At 48.8% G+C, this 12,041-nt stretch overlaps 1 protein-coding gene across 1 annotated transcript; it reads right to left on the bottom strand.

Moving 5' to 3' along the window:
- Positions 1 to 3,169: 3,169 nt before the first annotated feature.
- On the bottom strand, positions 3,170 to 11,175 carry Tac4 (tachykinin precursor 4). The gene is made up of 5 exons (XM_031352145.1): positions 11,056 to 11,175; positions 7,492 to 7,585; positions 5,530 to 5,562; positions 4,485 to 4,544; positions 3,170 to 3,376 (listed from the first exon to the last, which is right to left on the bottom strand). The coding sequence occupies exons 1-5, from the start codon at positions 11,173 to 11,175 to the stop codon at positions 3,264 to 3,266; spliced, it is 420 nt and encodes a 139-aa protein (XP_031208005.1). The 3' UTR covers positions 3,170 to 3,263.
- Between the last annotated feature and the right edge of the window lie 866 nt (positions 11,176 to 12,041).

The following is a 12,041-nucleotide window of genomic DNA, read 5'->3' as shown; positions in this document are numbered from 1 at the left end:
TTGTTGAAGATGTCACTCCCAACTTAGCTCAGGAATTCACAGGCTGGCCTTGAATTCCTGATCCCCCTGCCTCTACCTTCAAATGCTGGGATTTCGGGTGTGTGCCACCACACTTTCTGGAGATATGCCGTTTCAGAACTATAACTGTGTACTCAGGGTGGCTACTATTTCAGTCACCTGTACCGTGTGGCTCCCTGGAGACAGACTCTTTGAAAACAGGATGTGAGTCCTTCAGAGTACTCCCCAAAGAGCTCTTCAACATTGCTGTCGGAGCTGGAGTTAGGCGGTGACTAAGAAAACCCACCTTCCAGAGAGACCAGCTCAGCACCCAGAGAGAATTCAGCGTTATCTCACCACATAGCTGAGTGGAAATGAAGGGGAGTGGAGAGTGCTGGGAATGCAGCTGGGCAGATGGTGCCTGACTAGGAACCTTTACAGAGAAACTGGCCTGACCATGCACAACAGACCAGTGCAATGGAGGCACTGGGGGAACTCGGGGGAACGTGGCAGGTTTGGCAGGTGCACAGAGTGAGCTTTCAGATGTGAACATCTCAGCCCTCCTAAAGGCCATCAGAGCCTTCAAGTCCCCAGTGGCACCTGAGCTCCCATCAAGTACTGGACCACCCAGTGAATTTTATTTCTCCTAAACCTCCCAAGCTTGAAGCAAAAGAATTAAGTCACCTCCCTTGCCGAGTCTCACGGTGAACTGACTTAAGGGAACCACCCTGTGACCACAACCTGGATGGGTCTGTGGGCAGAATGGGCACCTGATGCTTTGTGGATTGGGGGGTGAGTGGATGAAGCGTTAGCAGCTGGGAATTCTGCTATGAGGACAGACTCCAAGGAAGAAGTCAGACCATGTCCAACCTCCAGATACATCTCCATGAGGGAGAAGGGAGAAAGGCTGAAGACTACCTTGGTTAGTTCAGCAGCCTCTGCTGTCCCCACCCAGGCATCCAAATGCTTATCTTTCCTTCTTGTTCAATATACCCTTCCCTCACCCTGTCACACAGGGGATCAAGTGCCCAGGAAAAAATAACCCGTTTCCTCTCTGTAATGTGGGAAAATAAAGATAAACATATGTTTGTTTTTTTGTTTTTTTTTGGGGGGGGGGCGGGGTGTTGGTGATGGTCTAATGGATGAGTGGATGAGTTTCCTTCACTGTTAACCCTACTCAAGTAACTCCCAACTCACTTGTGGTCCAGCCCCTGTCCCTTTATGTGTGCCTGTGCACTTGCATGTGTGTTCACAGCATGGGGAGGCCAGAGGACAGTCTTGGATATTGTTTCTTGGGTGCCAAACACTTGATTTTTGAGGCAGGGTCTCTCTTCCCTGCCCCTAGCACTGTGATTACATACACATACTACCATGCCCTGATTTTTATGTAAGTTCTGGGAATCAAACCAAGGTCTTGATGCTCACATGCTAAGCACTATGTTAGCCATTTGTTTATTTTTATATGTGCACCGTAGCTGTCTTCAGACACATCAGAAGAGGGCATCAGATCCCATTATAGATGGTTGTGAACCATGTGGTTTTGGGGAATTGAACTCAGGACCTCTGGAAGAGCAATCACTGTTCTTAACCTCGGAGCCATCTTTCCAGCCTACCCCTATCCCCCTTGTTTCCCCTTGGATTTCATTCTAAGGGACTTTTTAAAAATTACACTTACTTATAGTGTGTATACACACATGTGTGAATTCTGTATCATGTGTAGAATTTTAGGAGTCAGTTCTCTCCTTCCACCAAGAGCATCTTAGGGATTGTGTCAGGTTTGGCAGCAAGGAGTTTTGCTTGGAACCAGCTCACTGGAGTGGGCTTTTGTGTGTTTGTTTGTTTGTCTCAGTGTGTTGTCCAGGCTTAATTCCCAGGCTCAAGCCTCAGCCTCCTGGGGGCTGAGACCACAGATAACTAGCACTGCACCTAGCTTCCGGTATCTCTAAACATCAGGGTCCTTGTATCATAGGCACATGGGTTTCCCCCAACTAGATGAAGCCCTCTGAGGTTGGAACTGTTCTGTTTCTCTGGAGCTCTGCCCTGGTATATGAACAATGAGGGCAACTGGCCCTTCTAAAAACAAAGCAGTTGAATGGCCACTGTCATAGTTTGAATATGCTTAGCCGTGGGAAATGGCACTATTTGGAGGTGTGGCCTTAAGACCCTCATCCTAACTGCCCAGAATTCAATCTTCCACTAGCAGCCTTCACATGGAAATGTAGAACTCTCATCCTCTCCTGCACCATGCCTGCCTGGATGCTGCCATGCTCCTGCCTTGATGATAATGGGCTGAACCTCTGAACCTGTAAGGCAGCCTCGATTAAATGTTGTCCTTATAAGAGTTGCCTTGGTCATGGTGTCTGTCCACAGCAGTAAAACACTGACTAAAACAGCCGTTGAGTGAGAGTTGCTTTGGTCATGGTGTCTGTCCACAGCAGTTAACCCTGACTGAGACAGCCACCTTATACAAGAGGATTGAGGAGTGACCTGGGACTGAATTATGCAATCAGGAAGGCTGGGTTAGAAAGGGTGACCTCTTCAAAACTGTCTTTTTATTTTGTGTAACACATGCCATGACACATGCAGAAGTAAAAGGACAGCTTTTTTTCTTCCACCTTGTGGGTCCTGGGAATTGAACTCAAGTCAGGCTTGGCAACAATTGCCTTAGCCCACTGAGCAATACATAGCCTCAGCACAGAGGGGGATGTCTGTTGGTAGGAATATCAGGAGTCCAATGGGAAGAAGGCTCCTGACCCCACCCCCAAATCTATGCAGCACCTTCTCCACTAGGATCTTTCTCTTGCTTCTGTTGCCATTTTAGCCAGGCCCAAGTTCTTTTTCCACCCAAGGGTTGGACCCGGGCTGTGTAATGTTCTCTGCTATTCTGACATCCCGCCCTCTACCCTACATGGCTGAGGGAACTACCTATGACTGCTAACTCGTTTATTGAGCCCTACTGTATGTTAGGCATGGGATACAGGGTGTAAAGCTTTGCCGTAAGGAGAGATACAAGGGAGAGCTGGGTCAGCTTGTAAGGAGGCAACAGTGCTTTGTGTGTCATAGCTACCAGATGCCAAGAGTCCTGGAAGAAATGCAGTTTGGTGCACACCTGGCAGGAAATACCCGAGTTGAGGACAGAAGACACAGGACTGTTGACTGAGGCTCGTCAGCTGTGATCAGGGGAGAGATGGGCGTGGTATCATTTGGAAGGTGTCCCTTGAGGCTCTCTGAACTCTGGCCCCATCCTCTTCTGCCAAGGAAGAGTGCTATATGTTGCTGGTGGTTAGGGGAGTCTGATCTTCCTCTTGACTCTGGAGGCTTTCTCTGGCCACTGCTCCGGGCCTTGCACTTTGTTGACTTGTCTCCTGTCTGCAGGTTCCTAAAGCAGTGAAATTATAGGTTCACCTGCCGCATCTCCAGCCAGCCCTCAGTCACCGTCCATGGAGAGGGGACTGGTAATCTAAAGCCATGTCCTGGGGACAATGGAGCTATCACTGACCAGGAAACTGCTTTTGTTACTAGCTCACTGTGTGGCGTAGGGCAAATTACTTTCAATCCCTGGAAAATGATGTCTCTAAGCAACCAGTTCACCCTGAGCATGTAGAATATTCATCTCAAGTTAGTAATTGGGGTGAGTTCCAGAGGACCTCTGAAAGACTCAGATGACTTGAAAAAGTCTCAAGAAAACAATTTATTGCTGTCTTTCTTCCAAAAGGCAGTGTTTTATCAGGAGAGACAGGGAGGGTCAGAAGTCCGCACAACGGAAACAGCGTGGCTCAGCGTGACCTGCTTCTGCTCATTGTTGGCATCCACTGCCCTTCTAGCTCTGATTCACTGGCTCTGTGCTCCTCCCCAAGCCGGAATCATTTATTTTCATGCCTGGCTTTAGGAAGCACTTGAGGGAGTAACACCTGCTTGTATGTGTGTATGTGCGCTGGGGTGGAGGGTGTTAGTCGCTTAGGGTATCACCTCTCCCATGGAGCTGCTTAGTTAATGATAGTTGGTGAAGCCTAAGAATCTCTTTAAGACTAAATTCCTGGCCCAGGGATCAACAACTAGGACTTTGCTGACAAAGATAGAAAATGTCTGCAGAACATCTTATTCTGTGGCTCCACTGAACCTAGAGGGCATGGGCTAGGGAAGGTTCAACTTCAAGATCATCGGGGCTGGCAAGATGGCTCAGCCTGTAAAGGCACCAGCCACCATGTCTGGCCACCTGAGTTGGGTCTCTGGTACATGGGAAAGAAGAAAAACAACTCTTGACTTCCACACACATACTGCAGCATATAAACATGTAAACATACAAACATACACAAATCAAAAGATCATCAGGAACCTCTTTCCCTCCCTGACCCTGAGCTCACACCCCCCCCCCCATGGCCCCTTCTGCTGGACAGAACACTATAAGAGCCTCTTATCTGATGGCAGTAGGACACCCAGCTGTTTTCCCATGATGCCCTTGCCACCCTCTAGATGTCCATGCCTACCTTCTATGGACAAACCTCTCGTGCCAAGGAGGTCCTGCACTATACGTCCCAGCTGATACCCTGGTGAAGGAGAAAGAAGAGGTGAAGAAGAACGGTAACAAAAAGCTGCCATGGGGGAGGGACCAGAAGAGTAAGGTGGGACCTTGCAAATGCAGCTGTTCTCATCACAGGACATGAGGAGATGCCCTAGATCCCTTCATTCTTCTACGGCTTTACTCAGGGACTGTCCTCTTGCTAGACCTTTCACCAATATTTCCATATACAGAAACTAGGCTGCATATTAAGGATGCAGAGTGACCCAAGCCTGGTCTTCCTGTGGAGAGTTTCCAGGCTGGGAACGACAGTCATGTGACACAACAGGACTGCACTACAGTGTGCCAAGAACAGCATCATTCCCGGTCCATGGAGACAAGCTGTCTGCTCAGGGTAGGCAGTCCCAATCTAGCTGCTAGGGATAGGGCAGTGAAATCAGTAACGGCCGGCCCCAAAGGGCATGATGGGGCTAGACCTGATTCACACAGCGCTCAGGAGTTGTAGGAAGAGGTTGACGCTTTTCTGTGTTGTTTCATTTGAGACAGGTACTTGCTTTGTAGTCCAGGATAGCCACAGGTAGTCCCTCTGCCTCAGCCTCCACAGGGCTGGGATTAAAAGGTGTGAGCTACCACACCCAACCTGCCTTTGTGATTCCCTTTCTGAAGAAGGGCTTCAGCAGAATAAAGCCTACCTGGGTTTGAAGTTCTTACATCCTCAGGGGGCCAAGGGCTGAATCTCTGAGCTCTCTTATCTTCCTGGTTGATCCATTTTCTTAGCTCTGGCCCCAGCTCCTACCCCTGCAGGCAGTCCCTAAGCATGCACATCCCACCCTTTGGGGAATAACCAGAAAGCCCAGCCTTTTGGTCAGGTCACAGCAGCCCTCCAATGGTAGAGCAGTGCTGGCCAGGCATGCCCCAGCCGGAGGTCACTGTTTAGTCCAGGGTTGTCAATGGCCAGCAGAGTGGGCCCCAGCCCAGGGAGCATGCGGAGGGCAGACAAGGGCAGCACTCACCCATTCTCTCCGTTGACTGGATTGGGTGCATTCCTGGGAGAAGGAGAAGGGGCTGAAGCTTGCCTTACTTTCCTGGGGTAGAGAGGTGAGAGGTGTGAGGGTTCTTGTTGGGGACTCTAGCCATGGCATTGTCCTTGCGTAACAAGTGGAAATATGCCCAGAGGAGACCATGGAGCCTGTGCAGATTGGCATCACTGCGGCCTGGCACACATATGGGGCAACATCCTTGGGAAAAGCACTTACTATCAGAGCCTTGTTGATGCCCAAGAGATCTGACCACAGTGAGGTTCTGCTGTGCTCAAGGGAAATAGGAAAAAAAAACAAGGTTTTTGAGACAAGGTCTCACCATGTAGGCTGGGCTGGAACTTGTAGGGAGCTTCCTGCTCTGTCTGCTAAAGATTACTGGCAGGTGTCATCCTCAGCTTGCTTAAGCACTTTGTTTGTTTTGCCTGGTGCTAGAGACTCAACCTATAGCCTTATAAATGGCAGGCACACCTCCTTACAACTGAGATCTATGCCTTCATCTTTTTCAATGTCTCATTATGTGTGGTTGCAAGGTTTTGTTTTGTTTTCAAAATGTGTGTGTGTGTGTGTGTGTGTGGTGTGGCTTGTGTGTGTATGTATGTATGTGTGAGTATATATGTGTGTGTATGTGTGTGTGGTGTGTATTTATGTATTTATGTGTGTGTGTGGTGTATGTGTGTGTTATGTGTAGTGTGTGGTGTATATATGTGTGCATGTGTATGTGGTATATGTGCATAGTATGTGTGCATGGTGTGTGGTATGTTATCTGTGTGTGTGTAGTGTGGCTTGTGTATGTATGTCTGTGTGAGTATGTGTGTGTGATGTAGTATATGTGTGTATATGTCTGTATGAGTGTGTGTATGTGTGTGTGATGTAGCACATGTGTGTATATGTCTGTATGAGTGTGTGTATGTGTGTGTGGTGTGTGATATGTGTGTATTTATGTGTGTGTATGTGGTGTATGTGTGTGTGGTATAGCATATATGTATATATGTCTGTAGGAGTGTGTGTATGTGTGTGTGGTGTGTGTATGTGTGTATATGTCTGTATGAGTGTGTGTATGTGTGTATATGTCTGTCTGAGTGTGTGTATGTGTGTATATGTCTGTAGGAGTGTGTGTATGTGTGTATATGTCTGTAGGAGTGTGTGTATGTGTGTGGATGGAAGCCAGAGGTGAACACTGATTGTCTTCCTGAATCACTGTCCACTTTGGTTTTTGAGGCAGGGCCTCTCACTGAGCCTGAAGTTCACCAATTTGGTTTGACTGGTTGACCACCAAACCCAAATACCGTGCAGCCTTTACTTCCCGGTGCTGGAATTACAGGTCTACTACCTAGCTCCTCGTGTGGGTGTTGGGTGCTAAATTCAGCATCACATGCTTGAGTTGAACCATCTCCCTGATCCTTCTTTCTAAAGGCAGGATCTCATCTAGCCCTCAAACTCACTGTGTAGCCAAGAATGACCTTGAACTTCGTATCATCCTTGTGTCTACCTCCCAAGTGTTAGGACTACTGTCATGTACCACTATGTCCCATTTAGGCTCTCTATTTGACCTTCCCCCCACTAGTGGTCTTAGGTTTTGCTGCTCTGATCAACTTGGCAACGAATGCCATGGTGCAAACATCTTAAGGCTCACGTGACATTCTCGCACACACTTGAGATTTCCTGATGTGAAACTATTGGGCAAAAGGTGCATACATTTCCACCTTTGATGGATGCAGCCAGTGTGCTCCAAATGGACAGAGCAAGTGCTGCTGTCCAGCCTCAGAGCACTCTCCTGTCTCGCTGGTGTCCAACAAGGGTATTGCCAATGGCACTCCCTAGAGCACCCTGCTTGATTGATGACTGATAGACAGTGTACTTCACTATCCCATGGGCACCCTCTACTGGGTATTGCAGAAGCCACTCTGAGCCACGCCCACAGCCTTTGTTACTCACCTTCCACCCGCTTCCCCATCAGACCATAGAACTGGCGAGTCCTGCTTCTCTTCAGCTCCTGAAGCTGCAGTTCAATGCTGGGGACGGGGATTCCCTGGAGAAGCAGAGTTAGCCTTAGAGTGTGTGATGAAAGGCCGGGGGTGGGGGGGGAATAACCATCTCAACAGCCAGCCTGGCGCCGGGCTCTTTTTCATGTTTTACCCCAAATAGCACATTGTACTAATGATGATGTAAAACTTCACATACTGTGTTCCTGGCACTGCACTAAGGACTTTAATTTAGTAACATTAGTTTTCAGGCAATCCTCATGAAAATAGTGCTCAATACTATCACTGTCACCGTTTAACAGGTGAAGGCATACAAGTATGTAGAGGTGAAATATGTCCAGAAATAGCATAACTGATAAATGGGGTCAGAACTTGAATCTGAGACATCTAGATCAAAGGGCAGGCTCTCAAGCACACTCTGGTCAAAATTTCAGTATTAACTATTATTAGACTATGGAGTTGGGCATGGTGGCATGTGGTTGTAACCCCAGCACCTGGGTGGCTGAGGCCAGAGCATTGTGAGTACAATGCCACACAGCCAAAACATTAACACCATCACTAATACACAGACACCCCACACCACACCCCACACACAGTCTCATCTACATAGCCAAAAGATTAACACCATCACTAATACACACACACACACACACCTCACACCCTACACACAGTCAGTCTCAGCCACACAGCCAAAACATTACTACAATCACTAATATACCATACACACAAAATGGAGGCAGGAGAATTACCACAAACAGGATGTTAGACTAATGTACATATAGCTCCAGGCCAGCTAGGGATATACAGTAAGACTGTCTAAAAGGGAGAGCATGCGATCCCCTGTCTGGTTTACATACATGGAAACTAAGGTTGCCCTTAATTAGGGTAACACAGGAGAAGCTGAAGCAGGACTGAAAGGTCTTGAGGAATGGTCGTTTCCATCTTGAGAAATGTCAACAAGGATCAGAATCTGGCTGCCACTTCCTATGGTAAACCTACCAGAGCTAATAATGGCTGTTTTATTCTCTCCCCCATCCTCCCAGATTTAACCTCCCCAGAGCTGGGCATCCTGGGAGGAGCTATTGCCCTTGGAAAAGCCATTTTAATCCTTCAGCTACCCAACTAGCACTACCCTCCCCCACAGCTGTAGACCCACTTCTCTCTCTCCCACTCCTCTGCAACTTTGGCCAAAGGCTTCTCCCTCTTTGACCTTAAGTCTCTGAGGGTTCATCTCCGAACTGAGACAGGCGGGAATCACCTTTTCCAACAAAGCTGAAGGCATGCCATAGCCTCGAGTGAGTCTGGGAGCTGGGGACAGATCAGGGACTCTCCTTAGGGCCCAGCCAGGATCTCAGGACACCAGCTGTATGTCATGGAAGGCCCATGTGCTGTCTGGGGTTGATGGCACCCTGTTTTCATGATAGGGAGAGTCTGTTTTCTAAGTCTTGACCTAATTCAGTCTCCCAATCTGTCTCCTCCCTAAGACGTCAGTGGCTGGGGCAGCTGTCGACAGCTGGAGTCATCCAGCCTAGAGAGAAACCAGAGAAAAGTCTCTTTGGAGATTGAGGCCCATCTTCGGATGGCTCATGAAAACCACTTTGCCTTAACAAAGGGCAGCCTTCAAGTGCACAGGAAGAGTGGCCCTTTATGAAGGAAGTAGATCAGACTTCTATCCACTAGGTTTCTGCTAGCAGGAGGGGAGGCATTAGGAGGACCATTCTAGTTTACCCAGGAGGCCCGGCGGGAGGTGGGGCGGGGGACTGCAGACAGGGCACCCTGGGAACTGGGAGCCATCAGAATGTCCCATTTGTAGTGACAGTTAGCAACCCTCAGAGTCTGTCCGTACTTCTGGTTTTCTAGCCTAGCCTCTCCTCTCCTAGTACAAGCCTCCTGTCTTAGGAGACGAAGGGACACTAAAGGAGAGAGGAAGAGCAAGTCTGAGATTCACTCCTCCAGGGGAAACCGGAGCTGCCAATGCCAGCACATGTGAAGTTGATGACACTTCCATGTGACCATGCCCAGTGCTCTCTATCATCCAACAGGACTTTTCACACTTTGCATGTCTGTCACTGTCTCCAAACCAAAAAAAGAAAAAATGTGTCATAGCTCCAGAATGAACTAGGTAGGGCTCATTTCCCCTCTCTCTCCATCTTTCAGGCAAGAAGACCGAGGTCGAGAGTAGCAGGGGTCAGTGGACGAGCTGAGACTTAAACCCAGGTCCCCCCTTTTCCCCGGTCAGCCTAGAGAGGGCCCTCCCCATCCTCAGCAGGGCTGTCTGTGAGTGGTTCTTCCTGGGGTTCCATTTTTACTGCTCCTCCCCTCCCTAGACTGGCTTTGAACTCCCTATGCAGCTAAGAATGACCCTGAACTTCTGAACTTCCTGCCTCTACCTCCCGAGTGCTGGGACTCCAGGCATGCACCATCATGCAGTTTTATGTGGTGTTGGGGATTGGACCCAGGGCTTCGTGTATGCTACATGAGCCCTATACCAAGTGAGCTGCATCCCTAACGTCCCAGTTCTAAGAACTTCCAGGGACCTCAGCTGGCTAAGCACCATACATCAAAATCAGGTGGGTGTCCTTTCCATCATCCTAGGACTGTGGGAGACAGGCTCCAGTTAACCTCCCGTGCAAGCTTTTCTGACTGCCAGTCTCTTCTTGTGGTTCCCTGAGGAGGGACTGGGAGCTCCAAGGTCAGTCTTCACCTAGGTCATATTGGATCTCAGAGTAGGGGCTCCAACGTTTAAGATTTCTTCCCAGACTGGTAATAAGACTCAGTGGTTAAGAGCACTGACTGCTCTTCCAGAGGCCCTGAGTTCAATTTTCAGCAACTACATGGTGGCTCACAAGCACATGTAATGGGATCTTCTGGTGTGTCTGAAGACAGCTACCGTGTACTCATATACATAAAATAAATAATTCCTAAAAATATATATATATTTCTTCCCAGTAACAGTATGCAGGAGGGTGGTAGATGCCACCATTGTCAAACACCAGTGTTTGTTAGGAGGCAAAAGCAGTTCCTTGCATGAAGCAAAATAGCAATCCTATTCCAGTTAGTCACTTGAGAAAGAAATTCTGGAAAAATCTCCAATTCAAAGGTACATAGAATCAGAACCTAACTAAAGTGGAAGCTGTGCTTTTGAGGCAATACAATACACCTTAAACAAGCTATGTAACCTCTCTGTACCTCAGTTTTCTTATCTGTAAAATGGGATAACATTTTCCCAATAAGGTTGAAATGGGTTACTTTTCATAAGGCAGTCAGGACAGTACCAGGAACACAGTAGATGTTAACTAAGTGCTTCCATACATATAGCACATATTGTTGCTCTCAGGTGTGCAAGCCAAATGCTCCTCTGGTGGTTGGAGAGATCAAGGCTAGACCCTCCCCATCCATCAGGGTTGACCAGTCTGTCTTGCCATTAAAGAGCTTAGGAGAGTACACTCTGCTATCCTGGCAGCCTCAGAAGGAATCTCCCAGCCCTCCATGGTGGCTCATCATCTTAGAAAGGTACCTTCAGGTTTATGGTCACCCAGGGCTCTGCTTCTGCGCCGAAAGCCACTTCCTCTCTGTCTTCCACTGTAGTGCACACTGACGGCCCGGTCAGGAGAAACAGGGCAAGGAGAGGCAGCATGGTGAGCAGGTGCTGCTCTGTGCAGGGAATCCAGGAGCCCCACTCAGCCTGATGCCAGCTCTGCCGGCAGGCTCAAGCCCCCACTGGGCCACCTGTATGTGGCTGGGGTGTCTCCCAGCCTTCCAGCTTCTCTGCTTCCTTCCTGGGGCTTACCCCACCTTCGCACTGCTTCATGGAACAGCCTCCCTCCTTGGCTGATCGAGCCAGTGACATCAGGAACCTAGACCTCCCCATTGCCACCCCAACATTTGATCTCAAGGCTTAACGCTGATGCAATACCAGCCTTCCCTTTGGCTGAGTTCCCTCCTGCGACAGGTGCACAATGGCACAGTATGTGGGACCTGGAGGTTACAGCTTGCCAGGGACAACCCCCATGGGAAGAGGGCTAGACATGCTTCCTTCCTTCCTGGTTGGCCAGTCTGTCACTGCTGATCCATCACTCCCACCCCATCTCTCCTTTATGTGTACTCTTCCCATCCTGTCTCCATCTGAGCTGAGAACACACTGCCTACCCCGGGAAGTGCCAGTCCTTAAAAAAGTGAGGCTTCGAGCTGGAGAGATGGCTCAGTGGTTAAGAGCACCGACTGCTCTTCCAGAGGTCCTGAGTACAAATCCCAGCAACCACATGGTGGCTCACAGCCATCCATAATGAGATCGGACGCCCTCTTCTGGTGTGTCTGAAGGCAGCTACAGTGTACTTACATATAACAATAAATAAGTCATTTTTTTAAAAAAGCGAGGCTTCTTACAAGTGGAAAATGAGATTTGCCAGAAAATGGCTTTGGAACCCAAATGTCAGCTACTGACTGACCCACAGTGATTTTTCCACGGCCTTCTAACATGGAACCACACTGGTGCCTGTGTGC

Source organism: Mastomys coucha, unplaced genomic scaffold (genome assembly GCF_008632895.1).
Source record: "Mastomys coucha isolate ucsf_1 unplaced genomic scaffold, UCSF_Mcou_1 pScaffold5, whole genome shotgun sequence".
In the NCBI taxonomy this organism is placed as follows: Eukaryota; Metazoa; Chordata; class Mammalia; order Rodentia; family Muridae; genus Mastomys; species Mastomys coucha.
Note: the sequence above shows the minus strand (reverse complement) of the source record. Positions and strands in the feature narration are given on the sequence as shown.